Source organism: Podarcis cretensis (assembly GCF_951804945.1).
Source record: "Podarcis cretensis genome assembly, chromosome: 5".
NCBI classification, from domain to species: Eukaryota; Metazoa; Chordata; class Lepidosauria; order Squamata; family Lacertidae; genus Podarcis; species Podarcis cretensis.
Window position 1 is genome coordinate 22314026 of NC_137174.1, and position 22028 is coordinate 22336053.

The following is a 22028-nucleotide window of genomic DNA, read 5'->3' on the forward strand; positions in this document are numbered from 1 at the left end:
AATAATACTGACCTACCTTACCAGGCTGGTGCTAAAAGGATTAGCAACTGAGATAATGGATGTGAGGTGCATTTGAACATTTGAAATGTGTTATATAAATGCAAAGTAATTACTATTCCTTTGATATTTATGGAGCTATGTATTTATGCCCTCGGCATCAGAGTACAAAATTTGGCCCAATTACTGTCCCCTATAGAGTGTTCAGTGAGATTTCTACAAGGTCAGCAATATATATATTTTTCCAGAGAGAGTGGAAAGGCCTGTAGCCATTATTTATAGAGAACTGTTTTCCTGGGGGGGGGGGAGAGATGACCCATGGCAGAATATAATGCTGGAAGACAAGAGTATCTGAATCTTTCCTCTTGGCGCAGTGTGAAATATAGTATTGAAATGACATCTTCATCCAGCGTGCCTCAAGTTCACAGCCATATGTCCTGGTATACTGCCCAGTTTGTTCTTTCTTGCCACGGTTGGTGATTAAAAATGTTACATGAGCTTCGAGAAGGACTTTGGTTGGCAACAGTTTTTGCTTCTGTGCCTTACTTCATAGCTGCCTAACATTCAGGAATTAACATGCAGGTGAATGTGCATGTATGTTTGTCATTTCAGGCTGCAGCGTTTTATGGCTTACATTTTTCATTCTTTGTTTTCTTTCTTTTCCTAATGTTTTCACTTCTTAACAAATCTATAAAAGATGTTAAAAATGAAATCAATATGCAGGCAAAGCTTTCCCCCATCTTGCCTCTCTGCCAGGAAAACCTTCACTTCCTAAATTTCTGTATTTTGGGCTGCAGTGGAAGGCAATGGAGCAAGGCCAGTAGTAACAACAATACTGGAACAGCAACAGCAACAGTGGATTTGGCAACCCTATTAAAGTTTGTCTGCTTTGGCCATTAGCCAAACTTAAATACTGAGTTTTGATAGTACTTTTCTTTCAGAGCAACTTTTCTGCTCCATGTCTTTTCTCTTGTTTTGGCATCAACGCGGCTTCATTAAAGACTTGGATGCAGCTTCAAAATGGCCCCATGAAAACTGTACCTCTTATCTGCAGCCCTTTCGGATGCAAACAAAGTATTTAGCTGCCAATGGGAGATAAGAAATCAGGAAATAAGCATTTTCATACTTGTAAAGGACTCCCCTAGACCTGTGCAGTTGCTGGCCATGACCAAGCAAGTTATCCCAAAGTGTTTATAATGAAAAGGCAGTTGCACTGTTGAGGTGATGTAGGTGTGGCTCTGTTGCTATCCTGGATCCCCAATACAGGAGGTCACTGCTGATTACCAAGAAGGAGAGGGCAAGGCACAGGTTGCTCAGGATGGTACAGCATGTGGCAACAGGAGGGTTGGATTGGCTCCACTGAACCAAGCTCCTCGTGCCTCACCCCTCACCCTTTTGGTAAGTGATAGTGGCCCACTGTGTTGGGAAACTGGGAAAGCAACAGAGTCACCCACCGTCTCCCATGCTGCCTCACCAGCTTCATTGGGCAAGGGACAACCTAAGATTCTTCAGGGGCCCAGAAAAATGCATAGAAGTGTTCAGGGCAAAGCACATTTTAATTCAAAGTATAAATTGTCCTTTGAATGAGGCCTAACAGACTCTTGCCTAGGGGCCTGAATAAGTCTGTCTTGTGGAAGAGTCATAAAACCTGGTTGGCTTCCTGGGCACTTCTGGGCCCAACTCTTAGTACTACTTTAGACCTTCAAAGTAGTTTGGGAAACCCTGGTCTAGAGGTTACTCTCTCTTAACACATACAATACAGTGGCATTCTTCTAACAGGATAGTAATCAACTGATACACACTCAGGTATGAATGGGTTCTTGGTGAGTCAAGGAAGAATTGTAACTTTGGTCAAGTCAAGTCCAGCACATGATCTGGGGAAACCCAGCCAGATGTGTGGGGTATAAATATAATAATAATAATAATAATAATAATAATAATAATAATCTGTTGAATCGCAAGGATTCTGTCTAACTAGCATGAATAAATGGAGTGTCTTCCTTCTCCCATATATTTATCCAGTTCTTCTGTGAAATCAGCACAGAGGAAGTCACAGATCCAAAGGGTGTTGAACTCAATGCTCTCTATTTACAGAGATGCTGCACATACAGGCATTCAGTTTGAGAGAGGCTGAAGATGGCAGTCTAATTTTGACTGTGAGGGGTTTCCCTCCACTCATTCTTTCAGTGTGGTGTTCTTCCCTGGAAAGGCTGAATTTCCAAGCACCTTGTCGGGAAAGATCACTCTCACCCAAGTGAAGCTGCCAACACGAATCTAAAGACTATCTAAAGACTAGTATATGGCACTTGGCACCGAATATTCCCTTCAGCCACACTGTCTTCTTCCAAAATACAACTATTTTCTGAGATATGCCATTCTGAATGTCTATGAATTAACCTAGACCACTCAGATCATGCACATGCACTGTAAGCATAGTTTCACACACTACAATATAGAGGGAAATATGAGTGCATAAGGAGTTGAGAGCTCTAAACTTTACTCATTGTTAAGTCATTTAAGAAATTGGAAAGGTTAGCCTAGAGGTGATGTGGCCTTTATTCAAATGATACCCCACCTTGCTGTTGTACCAACTACAACCATTTCTGGCCAGAGATATCTCCATGCCCTAGTAACTTCCAGGTTGGACAATTGCAATGCACTCTAAATGGGTCTACCTTTGAAAATGGTCCAGAAGTTTGTCGCGCAACGGTAAATTAATCAATGCAGAGTCTTCTTTATAAACAGAATGAAACTTTACTGAAGAAAATAAACTTGTTCAGAAACAGCATAGTTAAAGAGCATACACAGAGTGCGCATAGTAGCTATCTGACTCTTCACAGAGGCATTGTCTTAGTTGCTGATTAACTGGAGTCCTGGAGCCACAAGCAAAAATATATGAATCTAAACAAAATATGTGAACTACACAACCAGTGTAGCGTTCACTGATTCACATGAGGATGTTCACATTTAAGCAAAATATGTGACCACTACACTGGTTGTCTGTTGTATTCTGGGTCAGATTAAGGTGCTTGTGTTGACATTTAAAGCCCTAAATGACCAACTTCAAAGTATCTGAAGGAAGCCTCCTCCCATATAATTCTGCCTGTGTGTTAAGAAATATGGAGGCAATCCTGCTATTGGTTGCCACAATCAATGAGACCTTGCATTGGCAGGTTTTCTGAGAAGAAGATTCCTGCCTCAGGAATATCCTCCCATTAGAAGTATCTCTCACTATCACATTGTCATTTCACTGTCTAATGAAAACATACCTCTTTCCTCAGGCCTTTGGGGAAGGTACTCTGGACTGTATTTTTATTGCTGCTGCTGTTTTATATGTACAGTAATTATGTGGACCTATTTTACTATTATTGTTTAACTTCAGTTTCAATTTTGTTTGAAATTGAAGTGAAGTGTGGACTGTATACACATAAATAGCAAGTAATTAAGCAATTAGGCAACCCAATCAGTGGGGTGGGGTACAAATAATAAAATTATTATTATTATTATTGGTGTTTTCCACAGATAGTATCTCAGGCCCTGGTCCAATAATTTTCTATGTAGAAGATATTCTATCTATGTCAGAACCATTCAAATGTTCAGGCTCCAGTTGCACCCTGAAGTATATATTGCTTGGAAAGCTTTAGCACATAATTCTGCTGCAATATAAAATAGTCCATAGAAAGAGATTTCCAACAATCTTGAATCTGGCTCTTGGTTATTCTTTCTTTATTTTCTTATTGCCAGTGTCATTATTTCTAGTGAGGCACAGCAAATGTTTGAGTCATAGAGGTGTCTTGTTGGCATTGTTTCAGGTATAATTTGAGATATCGTCCGACACTGTGGGGATTGGAAACATAGATCCTGGGTGATTTGGGGCTGAGGAAATAAAGAGGGGGTGGGGTAAGGGTGATGCCGTGATACATTTAAAGGGATGCTCATGATACTTGCTTGCTACAGAAAATGGCTGTTTGTTTGGTTTTTTTTAATCCCGTGAGCTTGACCATGGAATTGGATATTCAATCTTTTATTTCACAGCCTCAGATAGTGGGCATCCCTCCCATGTCTGAAATGAACTGTCACTCACTTTGCCACCTGTACTAACCTGACATAATGTTAACTGGCAGTTTGCTAACATTCCAAATTGCCACCACGCTCTTTAACTCAGCCACTGGAATTCTTCAGCAGTGTTCAACACCTGCTGCCAGGGAGCATGGCAATACAGTGCTCAGGTAGCCTACTAAACAAGCTAGAATTTATCACCACATGGTGAGCTACAGTGCAAGTGAGGCAGGAGAAGGGAAATGAAAAAAAACAGCAATGTATTCTTTATAGCCATTGGACGTTCACGTCAGGTCAGCAGAGCTGAGAACACTGACCCCTGAGGCTGCTGGAGAATAGAAAAGGCTACTAGAAGAATTATAGACAGGTTAGTCTTCCACTCCCATTGGTGGGTCAGAATTAGGGGTTGAGGAGAGTTCCAATTCACATTTAAAGTCAAATTTATATAATCCATGCTTTCCAAAACAATACGTGAAATGAAACACAGTTGCCTTTGAAATTCACAGTTCTCTGAATTTTGCAATACAGTTCTCCAGCCATGTAATGTGTTCAAAAATCCATATGCTGCAGTAAAGTGTGCACATTCTGTGCACATAAATGAAAATAAAATACGTTATAACATGCATTATATTAGGGAAAGTTCATTTGCAAAAATGTGCATATTAGGCAAATTTGCATACAGACATGACTATATTCGGAGAAAAGTACACTAAGATGCTGATGAATGTGCAGGAGGACTAAAAACAACAACTTGGAAACTTATGACTGGAAGGATTTAAAACTGAAAGATGGTAAGATTTGCCTATCAGTAGTAAGGATCAACAGATGGTTTGTTCTGAGATCAAAGGTGGTTTAACTATTCTTAAAAATAACAGTTTTATAAACCTTACAGCTATGGCAAAACAACAACAACACTGTCCATCAATTATTTGAGGGAAAATGTCCTAAACAAAAAGCAAAACAAAAAACACATTGCCGGGGTGCATTTTAAAAATCATTGAAATTCTGATCCAATTTCAGTTAATGGTAAGAATCTGAGTTACCTGATCCTGTGCACGCAGTTTTTCCACACATTGGCCTAGACCTGGAAAATGGTATATACAGATTGTGAGTTTGTACTCTGCACTCACAGAGTTTGTACAGGTTTACTCAAAACATAAAGAACAACTGCCTGAAGCGAGAGGGACATGCTGGAAATATCACAACAGCCTCACATGCATTTATAAGAAAGACTGCTTTGGACAAGGCTATGCTAATCAAATAATATGTATACATAAAAGAACTAGCAATTAGTAAAGTAATGTTGCAGTTCAGAATCTGCCCTTCAGGTTGCCATAAATTGGTGTGATTAATCCAACTGAGAAAATGCCTGTTGCACTGTTGTGTGTGTGCATGAATGAATAATATGAATTCAAAAATATATAGTTTCCACCTCTATTTCGTTTATCAACATAGCATCATGTGCACATTTTCAGCACACATAATCTAATAAGAGCAAAGGGAATTGCGTTGTCCATCATCCACCAGAAAATGTAGCATTCGAAAGGCATCATATACGGGTACAAAAATGCAATATGGTGTTGGATTAAATCAAAATCCTGCGATATTATATATTTACAAAAACAAACAAACAGAATTTGTGCCCTTGTGAAAAAAAGTTATTTAAGCATCATATCTTCTTAGCTTCTTGCACGCTGTAATAAGAGTGTGTTCAGTGTAGAGGGAAATAAATACCACAGTCTCTTTAAACTAAGTTGAAAAATGCAGCAAGAAGGAATGGCTACATATGGGGCAACAGTTGCACAGCAGATATTTGCTAAGGATCATCTTTATTGTCAAACTCATACACTGTGGCAGAGATCCCAGAATCAGTAGATGAGCAGATGTGTCTGGTGGACTGAACCACTTCAGACTGCAGGTGGGGAAACAAGTTAGAATCCTGTCACACGTGTGTTGGTGTGGGGATACTGTACATGGAAAACTCGAACGTCATTAGGAAGTGTATTCTAAAGCAGTTCTCTCAGGAACTTAGTTATCTATGGGCAAGGATTTATACATTTATTTGGATGAAGGAACACTCAGTGGTACATGCCTACCTGCAGTCTCAAGTGGTCCAGTCCTCAAGAAACAGGTTTATGAACTCATTTACTAGCTGGCAGAGCTAGTTCTACTTTGAACGTGTGAGGACAATGTCTGGTAGTATCTCTGTAGCGGCATTGGGGTGGGTGGGTGAAGACGCAGGGCTTACCCAAGCCATTTTGTTACCTGAGATAAAGATCACACACCCCCCCCCCCTGCAGATTATGTGTGCAGGAGTTGCCTGTTCTGGCAAAGCCACTTCCGAGCTTGAGAGGAGGTGGGGTTGCGGGCCCACCCCCTCCCACGCACGCGGGGGCTGGCTCTTAGCCCCCGCGAGAGCAGGGGAATCCTTGGGCGCGTCACTGTCCCGGCCGGCCAACTGGCGGGCCGGGGAGGCATGGCCTGGCATATTTAAGGCCGATGCGCCCAGGGACCGCCCTCTTTTCCCCGTTCCAGCTGATCCGGTTTGTAATTGTAATTGTAATTGCAACTGTAATCTTGCTTCAGCACTGGTAACAGGGACAGCGCTCAACCTGGGGACAGCAGCCTAGTGTCAGGGTTGTGTAACAGGTATGTGGCATACATAGTTCTGATCTCCAATGAAGGGGAGTAGCCAAAGGGCTCAGGAAGAATGTCTGGGGAGAACAATAGGGAAAAGATATGCCTTCTTTTAATGTCATTGGTGTGTGACCACAGAGGAGTGAGCTTCTTTTTACTCTGGGGAAAAGTTTCAAAGAAAATAGAATAACTTATGAAATGGACATTTTTTCTGCCTTTCACTTTCTCAGGATACCTATTATGGGGCTAATAAAAGGCAATTCAAAGATAACTTGCCATAAGTGAACTAAAGGTGAATTACCAAAATACACTAGGTAGGTTCAGATTCTTCTAACAGCAAAGCTATCAGAGGAAAGTAGCTGACCTCAGTTACAAAAGCGGCATTTTTCCATTTGATAAATGGGGTGAAATTTAACACATGCAAATGACCCACCTTTTCTTTCCATATACAGCCATGGCTGGCAGTGCAACTTTATGCATGAGTGCTCAGAAGTAAGCCCCATTGAGTTCAATTGTGCTTACTCCCAGGTAAGTGGATTCAGGATTGCAGTCGCAATCAGAAGCTGTGATTTCTGCTGCATCCCTGTACTCTGAAGATAGGAAAAAAGGGACGAAAAATGCCCTAGAGACTGGAGACATTTCCCAAAGTAATTCTGTGTTGCCAACCAATTCATGACAACTGCACAGCAAAAAAGCAGCTATTACTGTTAATAAAATGATTAATTTGCCATTTTTAATAACTGATTTCAAGATGGTGGTGGGGATGTTGTGTGCTGTTGCTGTAGTTGTTATACTTGCTGATTGGAAGTCAAAATAAAAAAAAAGTAGGAGCCAAGGCAGGAGCCATCAACTTTATGTCCTTCCAGATGTTGTTGGCCTCCAACATTCATCAGCCCTAGACAGTATAACCAGGGATGAACATTACCAACCCCAACCCAAGGGCTCAAATAAAGCAGATGGTCTGTGATCCCACATCAAGCTGTACTCCTACACACATCAGCCTGTCCTGTGACCTAACATAGCATAGGGTAAGTATGGATGACCAGCTTGCCACATGGTTGCTTGGTCATCTATATTGCTACTGTACAAAAAGAAAAGAACCCCCCCACACACACACACTTTTTTCTGTCACTCATTCTCATGCATGGTGAATTTGGGATCTTGGTTTGGCTTTGCCACATTTCTCTGGGCATCTGTACTGATGGAGAAAGAAGGCAGCAAGAGAAAAACGTCACGATAATGGGTGATATCAGTTATCCTCCCACTGACTGGGTAAAGTGTCCACTCAGATCATGAGGAGGAAACAAAAATTCTAGATAGGATAAATGATTGTGCCTGAGAACAGTTAGTTGTGTAGCTGACAAGAGGGGAGGAAACTCTTGATTTAATACTGAGCAGTGCTCAGAATCTTGTTAGAAATGTGTTCCTGAATCACTTGGGAACAAATTCAACACTGGAGACAGGAAAATTGGCGAGAAAGTCCGACATTTTATTGAAGAAGACAGAATTTCTCAATAATTAGGTCTTTTAAGTTAAAAGGACATGGGAGAGGGAAGGTTGGCTGATCAAATCCCTTCAAGAAGCTTGGAAGTTTTTCTTTTAAAAAAAAACCAACAACCCACAACCCTGCTATAATAGAGGCTTAGATCAAAGGAAGAGTACACCACAGATGCGAAAGGCTATGAAGAAGTCCAAGAGGATGCCAATCACGCTCTAAAAGCAAAATCAAGTGATGCTTGCCAACCAGATTGGAGCCAAAATGGGGTCAATGAAAAACAAGAGGATGGTATTATCAGCATACTCAGGATTCCCCTAAGGTTTGCTAAAGTATATATAATCTTTATCACTATTATGAAGCCTAAGGGGTCATCTTATCCCATCCAAATGAAGAATAAGCATGTTCATTAGCTGCAAAATACTGTCAGTTGGAAAAGAAAATGGGGAAATGGAGTGGGAAGAATGGAGTGAAGAATCTTGGGGCAAGATATTCCTGGCTGGCTGGAGCACCCGTGGTCGAAGGTGAAGGCATACTGCAACATTTTGCAGCAAGTCCCACCTGTATGGCAATACAACATAGAGGGTGTGGCTGCAGTGCTCCATGCTCTGATAACCTGAAGATGTGGGACTGCCCTTGAAGACAGCTTGGAAGCTGAGACTGTACAAACTGCAGTGGCTGGGGTTCTGGCAAGCACTACTGGCTGGGCACATAGTACATCAGTTCTTAAAGACTTGTTTTGGTTACCTGTGTGTTTCTGAGCCCAGTTCAAGGTGCTTATATTGGCACACACTGCCCTAAATAATTTGATCCCCAAATATCTGAAGGAGTACCTCTTCCCATACAGATTTGCAGCAAAGGCCCTGCTGGCTGTTCAGCTACCCTATGAACTGTGGTAACCCCAGGCTATGAGTAGTGCCTTCCCTCTAACGTGCATCTGGTCTAATCATTGTGTACATTTTGATGTCAGGTCAAGATGCACTATTTTGCATAGGCTTGTGGGAGTGAAGATATCCCTTCCATTGCACCGTTGCTACTGTTTCTGACTGCTGTTGGTTCTGTTTAAATTCTGCTTTAGTAGTGTTCATATATTACATTGCTTGCTGTACAGAGCTGGTCCTAGAATCAATCTCCAGCATTTCCAGGGAGGCCAAGAGCAGACTCCTGCCTGAAAACTTGGAGAGCTACTGACAGTGCAGACAATATTGAACTAGATGGACCAAGGTCTCACTCAGTTTAAGGCAGCTTCCTATCTTCTCTAGTAGGTCAGGACCTTGCGCATTTCCCAGTGGTCCTGCTGGCTGAATTTTGGAATGTAGCAAAGAACTGGGGCATCTCAGGCCTTACATAGGCTAACCAGGCCTATCCTGTAGTTGACCTTACCTTCTCGAGAAAACTGGCTGGTGCTGACTTAAAGAGTCCTTGTTGTTTTCTGCAGGCACTGGCAGCTACACTGTGAAAGGATTTTATTGAGGGTTGATGCTCTGAGTCTGAAGAAGGCAGGAGCAGTGATGGACCTTGAGGTCTCAAATTTCAGTGGCACCCTGTGTGATGCCAAAATTTATCCCACCACCCATTTCTTGCACTCCATTCTAAATCCTAATTGGAACACCCTCTGCAGCACCCCCAAGGCTCGGCAGCCAGTGTGACCAAACTGCTTTCCCTCCCTTAAATCTATCTCTGGTGGATATTCTCAAGCAGTGAGGGACCAAGAGAAAGTACTGACCTCCTCCCCACCAAAAAAAGAACATCCTATGTTTCTTCTCCAAATGTATCCTCTAGGTCAGTGTTTCCCAACCGGTGTTCCGCGGCACACTAGTGTGCCGCGAGACGTTGCCTGGTGTGCCGTGGGAGGGAGGCGGGCGAGTCGGGCGGCGAGAGGCCTTAGGCGCCCTGCAGAAAGGCGTCCTCTTTGTGGGTGGGTTCTCCCCCCTCCCTTAGCGCATCGTATTTAGTTGGGGATTCTGGAGAGGGGGGCGGGGGCGCGCTGGCCCCGAGCGGAACAGACGCGCCGTCGTCCCCACCTCCCTCTCCTCAGTAGCTCCGAGCCGACTGACTGAGGGTGGGACGCGGCCAGCGGCGTCCTCTCTCTCTCTCTCTCCGCCTCCCAGCACCGCTTTTCCCGAGGCGGGCGCGCGCCTAAGGCTGAATGGGAGCAGCCTGGAGGCTTGGCGGCCTCTCAGCGGCTCATGACGGGCGTCCCCGAGGCGGGAGGTGCTGAGCAGGGGCTCTGCGAGAGGGCGCGAGGGATGCGTGGTGGTGCCTGCGCGCGCGTGACTTAAGAGGGCGACCTGCTGCCTCTCCTCTCTCTCCCCTCCCTCCCCTCATGGGCACGGAGTCCCCGGCACAGCTTGGCGCTACTACAGCTACAGCTGCTGCTGCTGCTCCTGCTTGGATGAAGGCGGCTGCTTCTTCCTAACGCCCAGCCTCTGAGGGACCGCAGTCTCCCGCCCTCTTTTTTTTTTTTTTTTTGGCGGGATGCTGAGGTAAAGGATCCCCTCGCGCGCGGGCGGGCATCTCTTTGGGCAGGGCGCGTGTGGAGGCTTAAGGTGGGGAGTGTGGAGGGGTTGCCGCTTGCGAGGGGAGGGTTCATATTGTATTGGGCTGCGGTGTGGGCGACACGGCTCTCCAATGGCCAGCCCGCGGAGGAACATTGAGTTGGAGCATTTCGAGGAGAGGGACAAAAGGCGCACTGAATAAAGTATTTTATAATTTTTCATATTTCTGTTTACTTACTATTTCATAATAAAGTAATTATAAAATACTTTCTTTGTGTTTATTTGATTCCTATTAAAGAGAGTTACTTTATATATAGTCAATATAGGCACAGAGTTAATTTTTTAAACATTTTCTAATGGTGGTGTGCCTCGAGATTTTTTTCATGAAACAAGTGTGCCTTTGCCCAAAAAAGGTTGGGAAACACTGCTCTAGGTAGTGAGAGGTGCTGCGTTTGGGCAGGGGTCTGACACTAAACAGCAAGTTATTTTAAGAGGTTGAAGTTTTGCTCAAATGCAAAACTCAGAGAGAGCATCAAAACAAATGCAAATTGATGGCACACAAAGCAAAGAAAGTATTTGAAGAGGAAATTGTTAAAGGCAAAAAACACAAGCATTTCTTTAAAAACAAGAGCAGTAAATTAGCTAAGGAGGTAGTAGGATATTCAGAAGACAATGGACTGAAAGCAGTACCAAAGGCTGAAAGAGAACTGCAGGCAAGCTGCATTGGTGCTCACCATGGAAGATGATGGACAGACTGCCATGTCTGAAGTGCTGTATTTGAGCAGGGGCATCTGAGGAAGTGTCAGAAAGACGTGACAAATGATAAAGTTCTAAAGCTAACTGACAAAGTGCAAATTAAAAATCACAGAGGACAGATGGCATTCAGTGAAGAGCTCTTAAAGAACTCAGAGAGGAAATTGCTTCAGTTTTAACAAAAAAAATGCACATCATTAAAATCAGCCTCTTTACCAAAGGATTAGAGGTTAACCAATGTCATACTTTTTTACTTTTCTTTTTTAAAAGAGACCTAGAGGGGATCTGGAAATAACAGAACTGTCCACCTTACTAGTGGTACATTGATTCGTAGAAAGCATTATCAAAGGCAGAATTGTTCAATACATAGAAGAACAAGCTTTGCTGAGGATGAATCAGCCTGGCTTCATCACATTTTCTGGATTTTTTTTAAAAAAGGATCAGCCAGCACTTAGATGGGGTCATCTGTAGATATATTCTTGGACTTAGATAAAGTTTTTGACAATGTTCCTCACCAAATGCAAACATAGTGGTTTCAAGATGAAAGGACACACAGATCTGGCTTGGAAAGCCATGGGAAGACTAGCCCCATAGTATTACTGTGGTGCTCAGTGCTTATATCAGGAGATTAAACACTCTGCCTGATTTCTAGAGAATGATCTCTGAAGAGCAGACAGAGCTCTTTATCTCCCAAGCTCAGTGCTGAGTACCACGTTATAGTGGAGAGCTATAAAACAACAACAAATCTGGCTATATACACATTAGCGGCTTAAAACCGAGTGAGGCTGTTTCCCCTGCTGCATTTCAAGTTTCATTTGCACATTGTTGTACACACTAGAAAAGGGAATGGAGGTGTCTTAGCCTGATGCACAGGACCTGTGTGGCTCCCCCATGCCTACAACCCCACCCCTGAACCATTTGTGAAGCTGTCATCTGCACATGCGCAATGACTGTCTTAAATGCACACGTCTCAAGTTAATTGTGAAGTGAATATGGCTTGTGTTTACAAATGTGATGAAAGCTGGTTTGAAGAAAAGCACACCAAACAATATTATTTCTCAAGATAATACAGGATAGATATGGATTGTGGCTAATGCAGTATGTACACATCCTCAAACACCAGCAGTGAGAGTGCACTGGATAAGGAGTGTGTAACTGTGTAATGTGTGCACAGCCTCGGGGTGCAATGACAGCGAAAAGGGCAAGCTCTGGGAACTGTCCGAAAATAAAACTGCCAGTATTGTAATGCTTTTATAGAAATCTATGGTAAACCCACCTTTGGAATAGCGTATACAATTTTATTAATTCATATTCAAAGAGATACACTGGAGCTAGGAAAGGTGCCAAATCTGGCAACCTAGATTATTTGGGGTGGGAATATATGTCCTGTGCCAAAAGCCTACATCATTTGGGACTTTTAGTTTAGAGTGGAGGAGACAATGGAAGGAGGACATACTATAAAATTATGAATGGTGTGCTGATAGTGGATAGAGGAAGTTTTTCCTTGTAAAACTAGACCTCTTAAGATAATGCAGAACAGGCAAAAGGAAGTACTGGGCGGCATTCAACCAAGCTTTACTCGGAATAGAACTACTGAAATTCATGAACATGACTAAGGGTTCATCAACTCTTCCATTTGCCCAGTGACAAATCCACAGAAATCACGATTAATGCTATTCTCACGATTCAGCTGTAAACAGTGCGTTTTCCTGGGGGAAAGTAGTGGGAGTAAAGAAAAACCTCTAGAACCCATATGCCTAGAGATCACAGGATAGAGGTGTGGGTGAGCCCTGTAAGGTTCCTTAATTTTAGTGGGTCTACTGTGAGTAAAACCAACTTGAATACCACCCTCTGTTTCACACAGCATAGCACTAACTTATGGAAGTCAATGCCACAGTGCTTTAAGACCTTTTAGATGGCTTTTAAAAAGAAGTAGCCATGGAGATTAATGACCATTAGTTCCGGTTGCTAAATGGAATCTCCGTGTTCTGAAGCTGGGGCATAGGAATGAATGGGGAAAACGCTCTTCCCTCCTTTCCTGTTTATGAGCTTCCCATAAACATTTGGCTCTTGGAGGCAGGGTACTGGACTGGATGGTCTGATCCTACAGGTCTTTGCTTTCTTTTTTAGGGGACCTTTTGGGCGGTAGTAACATAAATACTTGATACCTTTCTATGGTAATCTTTCACAACGTCCCAGCAAAGGAAATCACTCGCTATGCTCATCCCTACCTTGCAGATGAATCCTACAATGGTAGAGTTGGAAGGGACCCCAAGGATCATCTATTCCACCCCCTGCAATCTAGGAATCTCAGCTAAAGCAAGAAATGGGGGCAAAGAGAGCTAGCGGCTTGCCTAGCATAGGAGCCAACTCCTAGGGGCTGAGGTCCTTTGCCCCCTCCCCAAAAAATATTTGCGGGGGCCCCACCCCCAAAGTTGATGGGTATTGCCATTCAAATTATCTGTGCGCACCGTGTCTTGTGATCGATTGTGTGGGGTAGGGCTTACCTCCCCCCCCGAATATTTTATTCAAGTTGGCACCCCTGTTGCCTAGTGAGTTGCCCCAGTGAACTCTGCGTTATCACTTGGTTCTTTCCTTCTTTTTCTTTTCACCTTCCCAAGCCTGTCTACAGCGACTAGTCCTTGCAACGATAGTCCATGCGCCTTTACGAGTCCCGGACCCGGCGCTCGAGCCACCCGCTCGGGCAGGCATTCCGCGCCAGAGGTGTAGCCGCCGCCGCCGCGCCCTGCTGGCTCCTCCCCGTCTCCGCGCACCCGCGCGCCTCTTTGGGCATGCAGCCGCAGTAGGAGTGCAAGACTCGCCCGGAACGCCAGCCGCTCCGGAACCGACCAGGCAGCGGCGGCGGCTGCCCACCCACCCATCCACCTACCCACCCCACTCCTTACCGGATCTCCCCCCTCCCACTCCGAAGGGGGGTTGCCCGGATCGTTCCGCTATCTTTGTGCGCAATAAAGAAACCACCCCGAGGCTTGGCCACGGGGAGGCGGCATCCTCGCCACCGCCCCCCTACTCTCAGCGCACCAGCCTCTCCCGCACCCCCAAAATGCTGCAATAGGAGCACTCAGCCTCCGGGAAAGAGGGCTGCCTGCCCGGCCAAAGGGGGCGCCGAGACCCGCGCGGAACAGTCCTGGCCGCCTCCCGCGGCAGGATTGTTATTCCCAATAAGGAATATATATATATATTTGGTGTACAGTATGTGTGATTTTTCCCACCCCTCCGCCTTAGCCACCCCCTTTCCCCGCTTCATGTAACTGCTGGAAGCTCCTTTGATTGAGTAGCTTTGTTTTAATGATTATTTTCCCCCTCCCGGATCCGGATCCAGTTTGGATGTCGCCTTGGACTTGTCAGCAATGCCGGGCCGGTGGTGGCGGCGGCGGCAGCGGCTCCCGGTTCTCCCGCCGCGTCTGCGCCTCGGCTCGCTCGCTTGCTCGCTCTCCTTTCCCTCCGCGCTGCCTTCGGATTGGTCTCTCCGCTTTAAAGTGCTGTCCAAGGGTTGGCTGCAGGGCTGCTGAATAACAGGTGCAGTTTGCTGCTCCGTCGCTTCGGGGAGGAGGAGGAGAAGGAGGGGGGCAGGGGGGAAAGAAGGAAAGAAAGCCCAGCAGCCGAGGAATGTCGCCGCTGCTGCTCCAGCCGCCGCTGCTTCTGCTTGGGGGGTGGGGTGGAAAGGGGAGCATCTTCAACATCATCACCCAAAACCAGGAGCCAGAGGAGCTTGTTTTTCCCACTCCCGCTTCCGTATGGAGAAACGGGTTTCGTGATTGTTGCTGAATGCGCATCTCTGGGCTAGGAACGAGAAGGGGGAGACAGAAAAAGCACCACACCAGCCCCAACACCCAAGGATCATCATCATCACCATCGAAGGAGGTGGATTTTTGGGGACTGCTGTTTTGGGTTCGTGCGGGAAGAAGCGCCGCGGATTCCTCATTTTTTTGGGGGGGGGGATAAGAGGGGGGGGAATCGAAGGTAAAAAAGGAGGCTACTTCAGCACTGCTGGAGGATGGGGAGAGCTCGGCCATTCCAGCTGATTCAGCAGCGGTTGTGTGAATGCGTGTGGATGTATATGTGATGGCGGGGGGGTTACAGAGCTCTAGGTTGAATGGGGAAATGTCCTTTCGGTAACTGACGGCAGCTTCCCCCTCCGTTCTGTGGGATCTTCTTCTTTCTCCCTCCCCACCCCTCCCTCCCTCCCTCCCTCCCTCTGTGGCTCGCTCGCTCTCTTTCTCGCCTTTGCGCGCCCCCTCCCTCGCCGCCTTTGCTCCGCATGCTTCTCGCTCCCCCCCGATGCCTTTTCTTTCCCCGGGGGGAGGGTGTGCCTGGCCCCTAGGAGGATGAGCGAAGGGGTCTCCTCTCCTCCGGGTGCCGCAGCTGGTGCCGAGGAGGGGGCGGCGGCCGGAGCCGGGGGTCCCGCGGGCGGCGGCGGCGGCGATGGGGGCGCCGACCCGGCGGCCCGCGAGGTGCGCTGCAGCGACTGCATCGTGTGGAACCGGCAGCAGACGTGGCTGTGCGTGGTGCCCCTCTTCATCGGCTTCGTGGGCTTGGGGCTCAGCCTGATGTTGCTCAAGTGGATCGTGGTGGGCTCCGTCAAGGAGTACGTGCCCACCGAGCTGATGGATTCCAAAGGCATCGAGCAGGACCCCTTCTTCCTCTCCAAGCAGCCCACCACGCCGCCCAAAAGCGTGGACACCACCACCACCAGCACGGCCACTACCACCACGTCGAGGACACCCAATCGGATAAGTACCCGCCTCACCACCATGACCAAGGCGCCCACCCGCTTCCCGGGCACCCGGGGCCCGATCCGCGCCGGCCTGCCGAGATCCACCACGGCGCGCCACACGGTTGCGCCCCCGACCGTCCTTGCCACCACCACCGCCGCTGTCCCTTTCAGCACCACCATCCTGATTTCCCGCCCTGCGCCCGGCACCCCTGGGACCCAGCCTCTGCCCATCTGGCCCACTGCGGCATACACTACCTCCTCCTACAAGACCTATCTTCAGGACTCTGCTCCGTCCTGGACCTTATCCCCCTTCCAAGAGGCCAGCACCACCACCACGCCAGAGGCCAACACCAGCCCCAAATACCGTAAGTGAGACCAAACTTCTTGCTTTGCGTCAATAGGGGGAACGCTTCCCCCTTCCCTTTTTTGGAATCTGGGTTGTTGGCGTATGGGTGATTCTCTATGTATATATATATATGGAGGGGGTGGGGTGCTGGTGAAATGTCTCTGTTCTAGACCTGATTTCGAGTGCTTGTAACTTGGTGCAAATACCCAAAGGCATCCAGGCTTCCTTGAAGTTTGTCTGGGCTTTTCTTCCAGCTTGGATTCTTTCAGGAGATATTCCTCCTCCTTTGGATGTTTGTGATGGTGATGATGATGGAGATGTAACTCTCCTAATGGGCCCTTGGAGGTGGAATTCATTCACAAGACAACAGAGAGAGAGAGAGAGAGAGAAGAGCCAACCCCCACCTCCCCATTTCTCGCTTTGCCTTACCCCACCCGCCAAAGCAAAATCAACACACACACACAATTCAAGAGGAAAAAGGAATATAGCAGGTTTGGGGACATCACCAGTGGTCCTTTCAAGGGCTTTTGTTGGTGGCCAGGGCTGGAGGGAGAAAAATGCTGACCTTGATGGTTCTGTGGCTTATAAGGAGATGGAGAGGAAGTTAAAACTGAGAGCTAGTGCTTTGGACTGGAGCTTTGGCTAGGTTGTGCTCAGGATTGTTTGGCAAGGGGTGTGTGCCTCTGTGCTGGTGTGTTTGTCTTCACCTTCCCATTCCCCTCCCACCTTCAGAAAAGACAAGACAAGAAATGCTTTCCAGCCCAACTGTGATCCACAGTCCCTTCCCCAGGGTGCTGCGCCATTGCAAAATAATGAGCCCCAATTCCATTTCAGGAGAATGGAGGAGAGAGCACACCCCATGAATATATGCATCAGCTCAGGGAAGTCGCCTTTCTCTTCCTGTGAGGTTCACTCCAGCCTCATCAAACGAATGCATCTATGAAGGAGATATATATATATATATATATATATATATATATATGGGGGGGATATTTCCTAGGCAGATAGGTGGATGGGTGGGGATCTTTCCTCCCCCCTCTTATTGGACTACTAGGCTATTGGTTTCCAGCACTAACACACACACCCCAATCCATTCTCCTCACCCCTCTTATTTGAAAATGAGGATTGGGTACATTCTCTTGTGAAGGTTATCTAGGACAAATATCATCACAATCCTCTCTCTCTGCTCAGCCAACTTCTGGGTGCCACTATTTAAGGAGTGGAGGGCCTGTGATCATAGCCGGGTATTTGTCTGTCTTCTTTGATATGGTAGAGCAAGCTAGAAGCTGGGTTGCTACATGAAGATGGGAATCCTGCACTTACCAGTGAGTAAGTTCCATGGAACTCAGCAGAGCTTACCTCTGAGTAGGCAGACATAGACTTGCACTGTAAATCCCATTCTGAACCAATTTTATTACCCTGCACTCTCTTCCCAATTTGATGGGTTTGCTTATTTAAATTAATTTGTTCCCTCTTTGTTCTTTCTCAAATATTCCTCTAAAGCTGTTTGCTGCTCATAATCTAGGCTGAAGAGCAATATGTGGGAGCCAAGGGGTGCTATGGTTTGAGGAAATCAAGCAAAGGGTGTGTGTGGAATTAACCTGGGGGAATCAGCCCAAGGATAGAGTACATGAGATGGTCAGTGAGAGGTAATATATCCTGTGGTCAACAGGCAAGTGGCAGCTGGAAGGTTGTTAAGTTGCATTTGGCTAGTGTCCTTTTTGTGATTTGGGGAGGGTGTTCATTCCTTTACAGAAAATGAAGCTGAAATGCAGAAACACACCTTCCTCGCTCCTCTCCTTGCTTCCCTCCAGAGACTGCCTGATTTTTCATGCTATGCCCCCTCTTGCGTTTGAAGCTCCTTCAGAGCAGAAACCTATCTGGTATTTCCCAAATGCATTTATTGTCTGCTGCTGGACAGGCAGGATGTTGTGAAATTTGGAAATGCTACCCTGCAGCCCATTTTCCTCCCCATCTAATTCCCTCCCCCAATCCAACTCCGTCGGTAAGAAGACTGGTAAATCCACTATGATTTTCTAACCTTGCTGAGTCCTTAGATTATAGAACCTGCTTAATAGATGACTGTCAGCTGGCAGGACCTACTATCCACCCTAACCAGCCCATTTTCTCTTTCTCTCTCTCTCTAATACGCACACACACACACACCCCATGGCACACATATGTTCAAGGACTGTTTATGTTTGCAAGCAATCCTTGGTCCAGATCTTGCTAATATAACTGTTTAAATCAGAGTTTAGACCTTTGTGTTCCCTCCCTCTTCACTCTTCCCTGCCCCCCTGCAGCTTTGTTAAAGCACAAAATATAAGAAGTGCAAATCCACCAGAAATTGACCCTGTTTGAGCACATTGATAGCCTGTGATTATCATTAACGGGAGATTAAATAGATTACATAAAAAAGGATTGGAATTTATAGGGCATGTGGAATTCCTCTCCCTCCCCCACCCTCCCCAAAGCGGCACAATTTTCTTTTTCACATAATCTTTCTATCAGGGTACAGTGGGAACAGAGTGGAAGTGATACTGTAATTTTTCCTTGGTGGGTGCTCAACCTTCTGACCTGATATCTACATCTTTCACTCACTTTGATCCTCAATTCTCCCCCTTCCATTTTAAGGCCTTTTGTGGGAAAGGGGGGAAACATAGATAAAAGGAATACATTCAAATACATTCGTTTCTGGACTCAGCTATATGTTTCTGCTCTTCCTATGGCTCTGTTTCTTGATAATAGTAATAATAATAATAATAGCAATAAAATATAAAAACTTGGTCTACAGTATTGTGTGAATATGAATATATATATAAGAGAATGCTGAGCAAATTCTTGTGTGACCGTCTTGATGGGAGAAAGGCACACACTAAAGGCAAATATGCAATGATCTGTTTAACTACTAATATTTTTTTGAAAACGGAAGTGCTGTGGAAAGGTAAGGTGCAGGATATCTCACAGAATTCTCAGCACCACATTTCCCAGGATCCACTAGGGGAAGTCGCGGTGGTTTAAAGGGGCATACAAGCATCAGAGATATCGTATTGTAGGTAGGCCTTGCGAATGTCTTCCTGGTGTTTTTGAAAGAGGAGTGCCTGATATGAATTCATGTGGAGTGATGTTTGAGACCTTTGCTGGGTTTTTAAAAGGGCTCCCCCCTCCCTCCCTCAGCTTTTCCCTCTTACAGCTGTTATGAACAATGAACAATCATTTACTCAGAGTCACCCACTCTTCTTTATCTGTAGAAAAAAGCAAGACCCATATGCAATGAGCCCCCTTGGAGATAATTCAGAATCCTATTTTAATTTTATTCCTTAGCACATAGTCAAAATGAGACACCAGCCACAATAATGAAGACTTTGTCAAATTTGTTCCCTCCAGAATTTGTAGGGCTACATAGAATCATAGGGATCCCAAGGGTCATCTAGTCCAACCACCTCCAATGCAGGAATCTCGACTAAAGCATCCATGTCAGATGGCCATCCAAATTCTGCTTAGAAACCTCCAAGGAAGGAGAATCCACCACCTCTTTTGGGAGTCTGTTCCATGGTCAAACAGCTTTTACCGTCAGAAATTTCTCCTTGATGTTTAGTCAGAATCTCCTTTCTTATAACTTGAATCCATTGGTTCAGATCCTAGCATCCAGAGAAGGCAAAAACAAGCTTGCTACATTCTCCACGTGACAGCCCATTAGATGTTTGAAGATGGCTACCATATCTCCCCTCAATCTCCTCTTTACCAGGGTAAACATTCCAAATTCTCTCAACTGTTCCTCATAACTCTCTTCCTTGCTGGCCTGCGCTGGCTGGGGTTGATGGGAGTTGTAGTCCAACAATATCTGGAGGACACAAGGTTGTTGGAAGCTGCCACAATTTTATTTATTTATTAAATTTGCATAAAGGAAGCCTGAGTTGTAGATGTGAAGAATGAAAACAGACAAACAATGGACTCTGTAGTTGCTTTGGTTTCTTTCAGGGCAACACACCCATTTGTATATGGTAACAAGAGGCTGGGAGTGTAGCAGTAGCATCACTAGGGTGGAACAGTAGGAGCACTTGCCCTCAGTACAAACCGGATGGAGCAGCAAAGTTTAATCAAAGATCTTGTATTGGCAGTGTGTTATAATACAGTGGTACCTTGGGTTAAAAACACCTCGGTTTACAAACACTTTGGGTTACAGACTCTGCTAACCCGAAAGTAGTACCTCGGGTAAAAAGTTTACCTCAGGATGAGAACAGAAATCATGTGTGGGCGGCGCGGCAGCAATGGGAGGCCCCATTAGCTAAAGAGGTACCTCAGGTTAAGAACAGTTTCAGGTTAAGAACGGACCTCCGGAATGGATTAAGTTTGTGACCAGAGGTACAGCTGTAATTTTAATACAATGTTTCCTTGCCAGGAGGCTTGGTGAGGGCAGCAAACTTGGAAGAATAGCTTCTCAATGGACCAGCATTTGCAGCCTCACACAGGAAGCATATTCATAGATAGTCATACTGGGGGGGGGGGGGGAATGACTAGAGCAGTGAGGGTTCCCCCCCCCCCATAAGAGTTCCTGAACAGGAGAATTCCATTTGCACAGTGACAACTTGGCATTTCAGCATCAACTGGTCCCATTTTATGGGGTGGGGTAGGAGTGTTACAGGATTGGAAATCTGCCCTGATTGCAAAAATGGAACAGATGTGAGGAAACTGTGGCTCTCCAGATGTTGTTGGAATACAACTTACTTCAGCCCCAGCCAGCATGGCTTATGGTCAAGAGTGGTGGGAGTTGGAGTCCAAGAACATCTGGAAGGCAAATTATTCCCCATCCCTGCATGAGAGTGCAGACTCTGGTAGAAGAGGTGGTGGTGATTTTCCATCTTCTGTGCAGCAAAAGGGAGAGAAACTCAAAACTATAAACCACTGAAGGGAGCCTTGACATTAAAAATACAAAACAAAGACTGGGGACTCCAGGATTACAGTGGTAATCTGGATATGAACGGGGTCCGTTCCAGATCTCCGTTCACATCCTGAAGTGAATGTAACGTTGCGATTCGCTGCTTCCACGCACGTGTGTGACATCATTTTGACCATCTGCGCATGCGCGAGCGGCAAAACCTGGAAGTAACATTTTCCGTTATTTCTGGGTCACTGCGGAGCGCAACCCGAAAGTGCTCAACCTGAAGCATATTTAATCCGAGGTATGACTGTATAGGGAACTAATCCTGAACCAGAAACCAACTATATCCTGAACCGGAGACCATATTAACTAAACGAAAAGCACACCCCTTTAACCTTATTTTAAGAGTTCCTACTATAAAGTGAAGCTATTCCCTCCTCCCCATAATATATGCTCTTCTAGGGCTGAAAGCATTGATCAAATCAGTATATAAATCGACAGGTTCATGCACTGCAGATTAAAAATTGATTACTGGATTGAAATTAGAAGCGCCCCTGTTTTATGCTGTTGTTGTTGCGTACAGTATATGCCTCTGCAGCTCCTCAGTCAATTGATGTGCTGCA

General features: G+C 45.7%; 1 protein-coding gene across 2 annotated transcripts in view; it reads left to right on the forward strand.

Annotated features, from left to right (window-relative positions):
• The first annotated feature begins 14290 nt into the window (after positions 1-14290).
• NRG3 (neuregulin 3) overlaps positions 14291-22028 on the forward strand; it is a 610117-nt gene continuing 602379 nt past the window's right edge. Inside the window, exon 1 of one of the 2 annotated variants that reach the window (XM_079975658.1) lies at positions 14291-16542. In XM_079975658.1, the coding sequence (XP_079831784.1) occupies positions 15789-16542 (754 nt within the window). In that variant the 5' untranslated portion in view covers positions 14291-15788. The remainder of the gene's footprint in view (positions 16543-22028) is intronic. The other variant, XM_079975657.1, reaches the window with a different exon arrangement.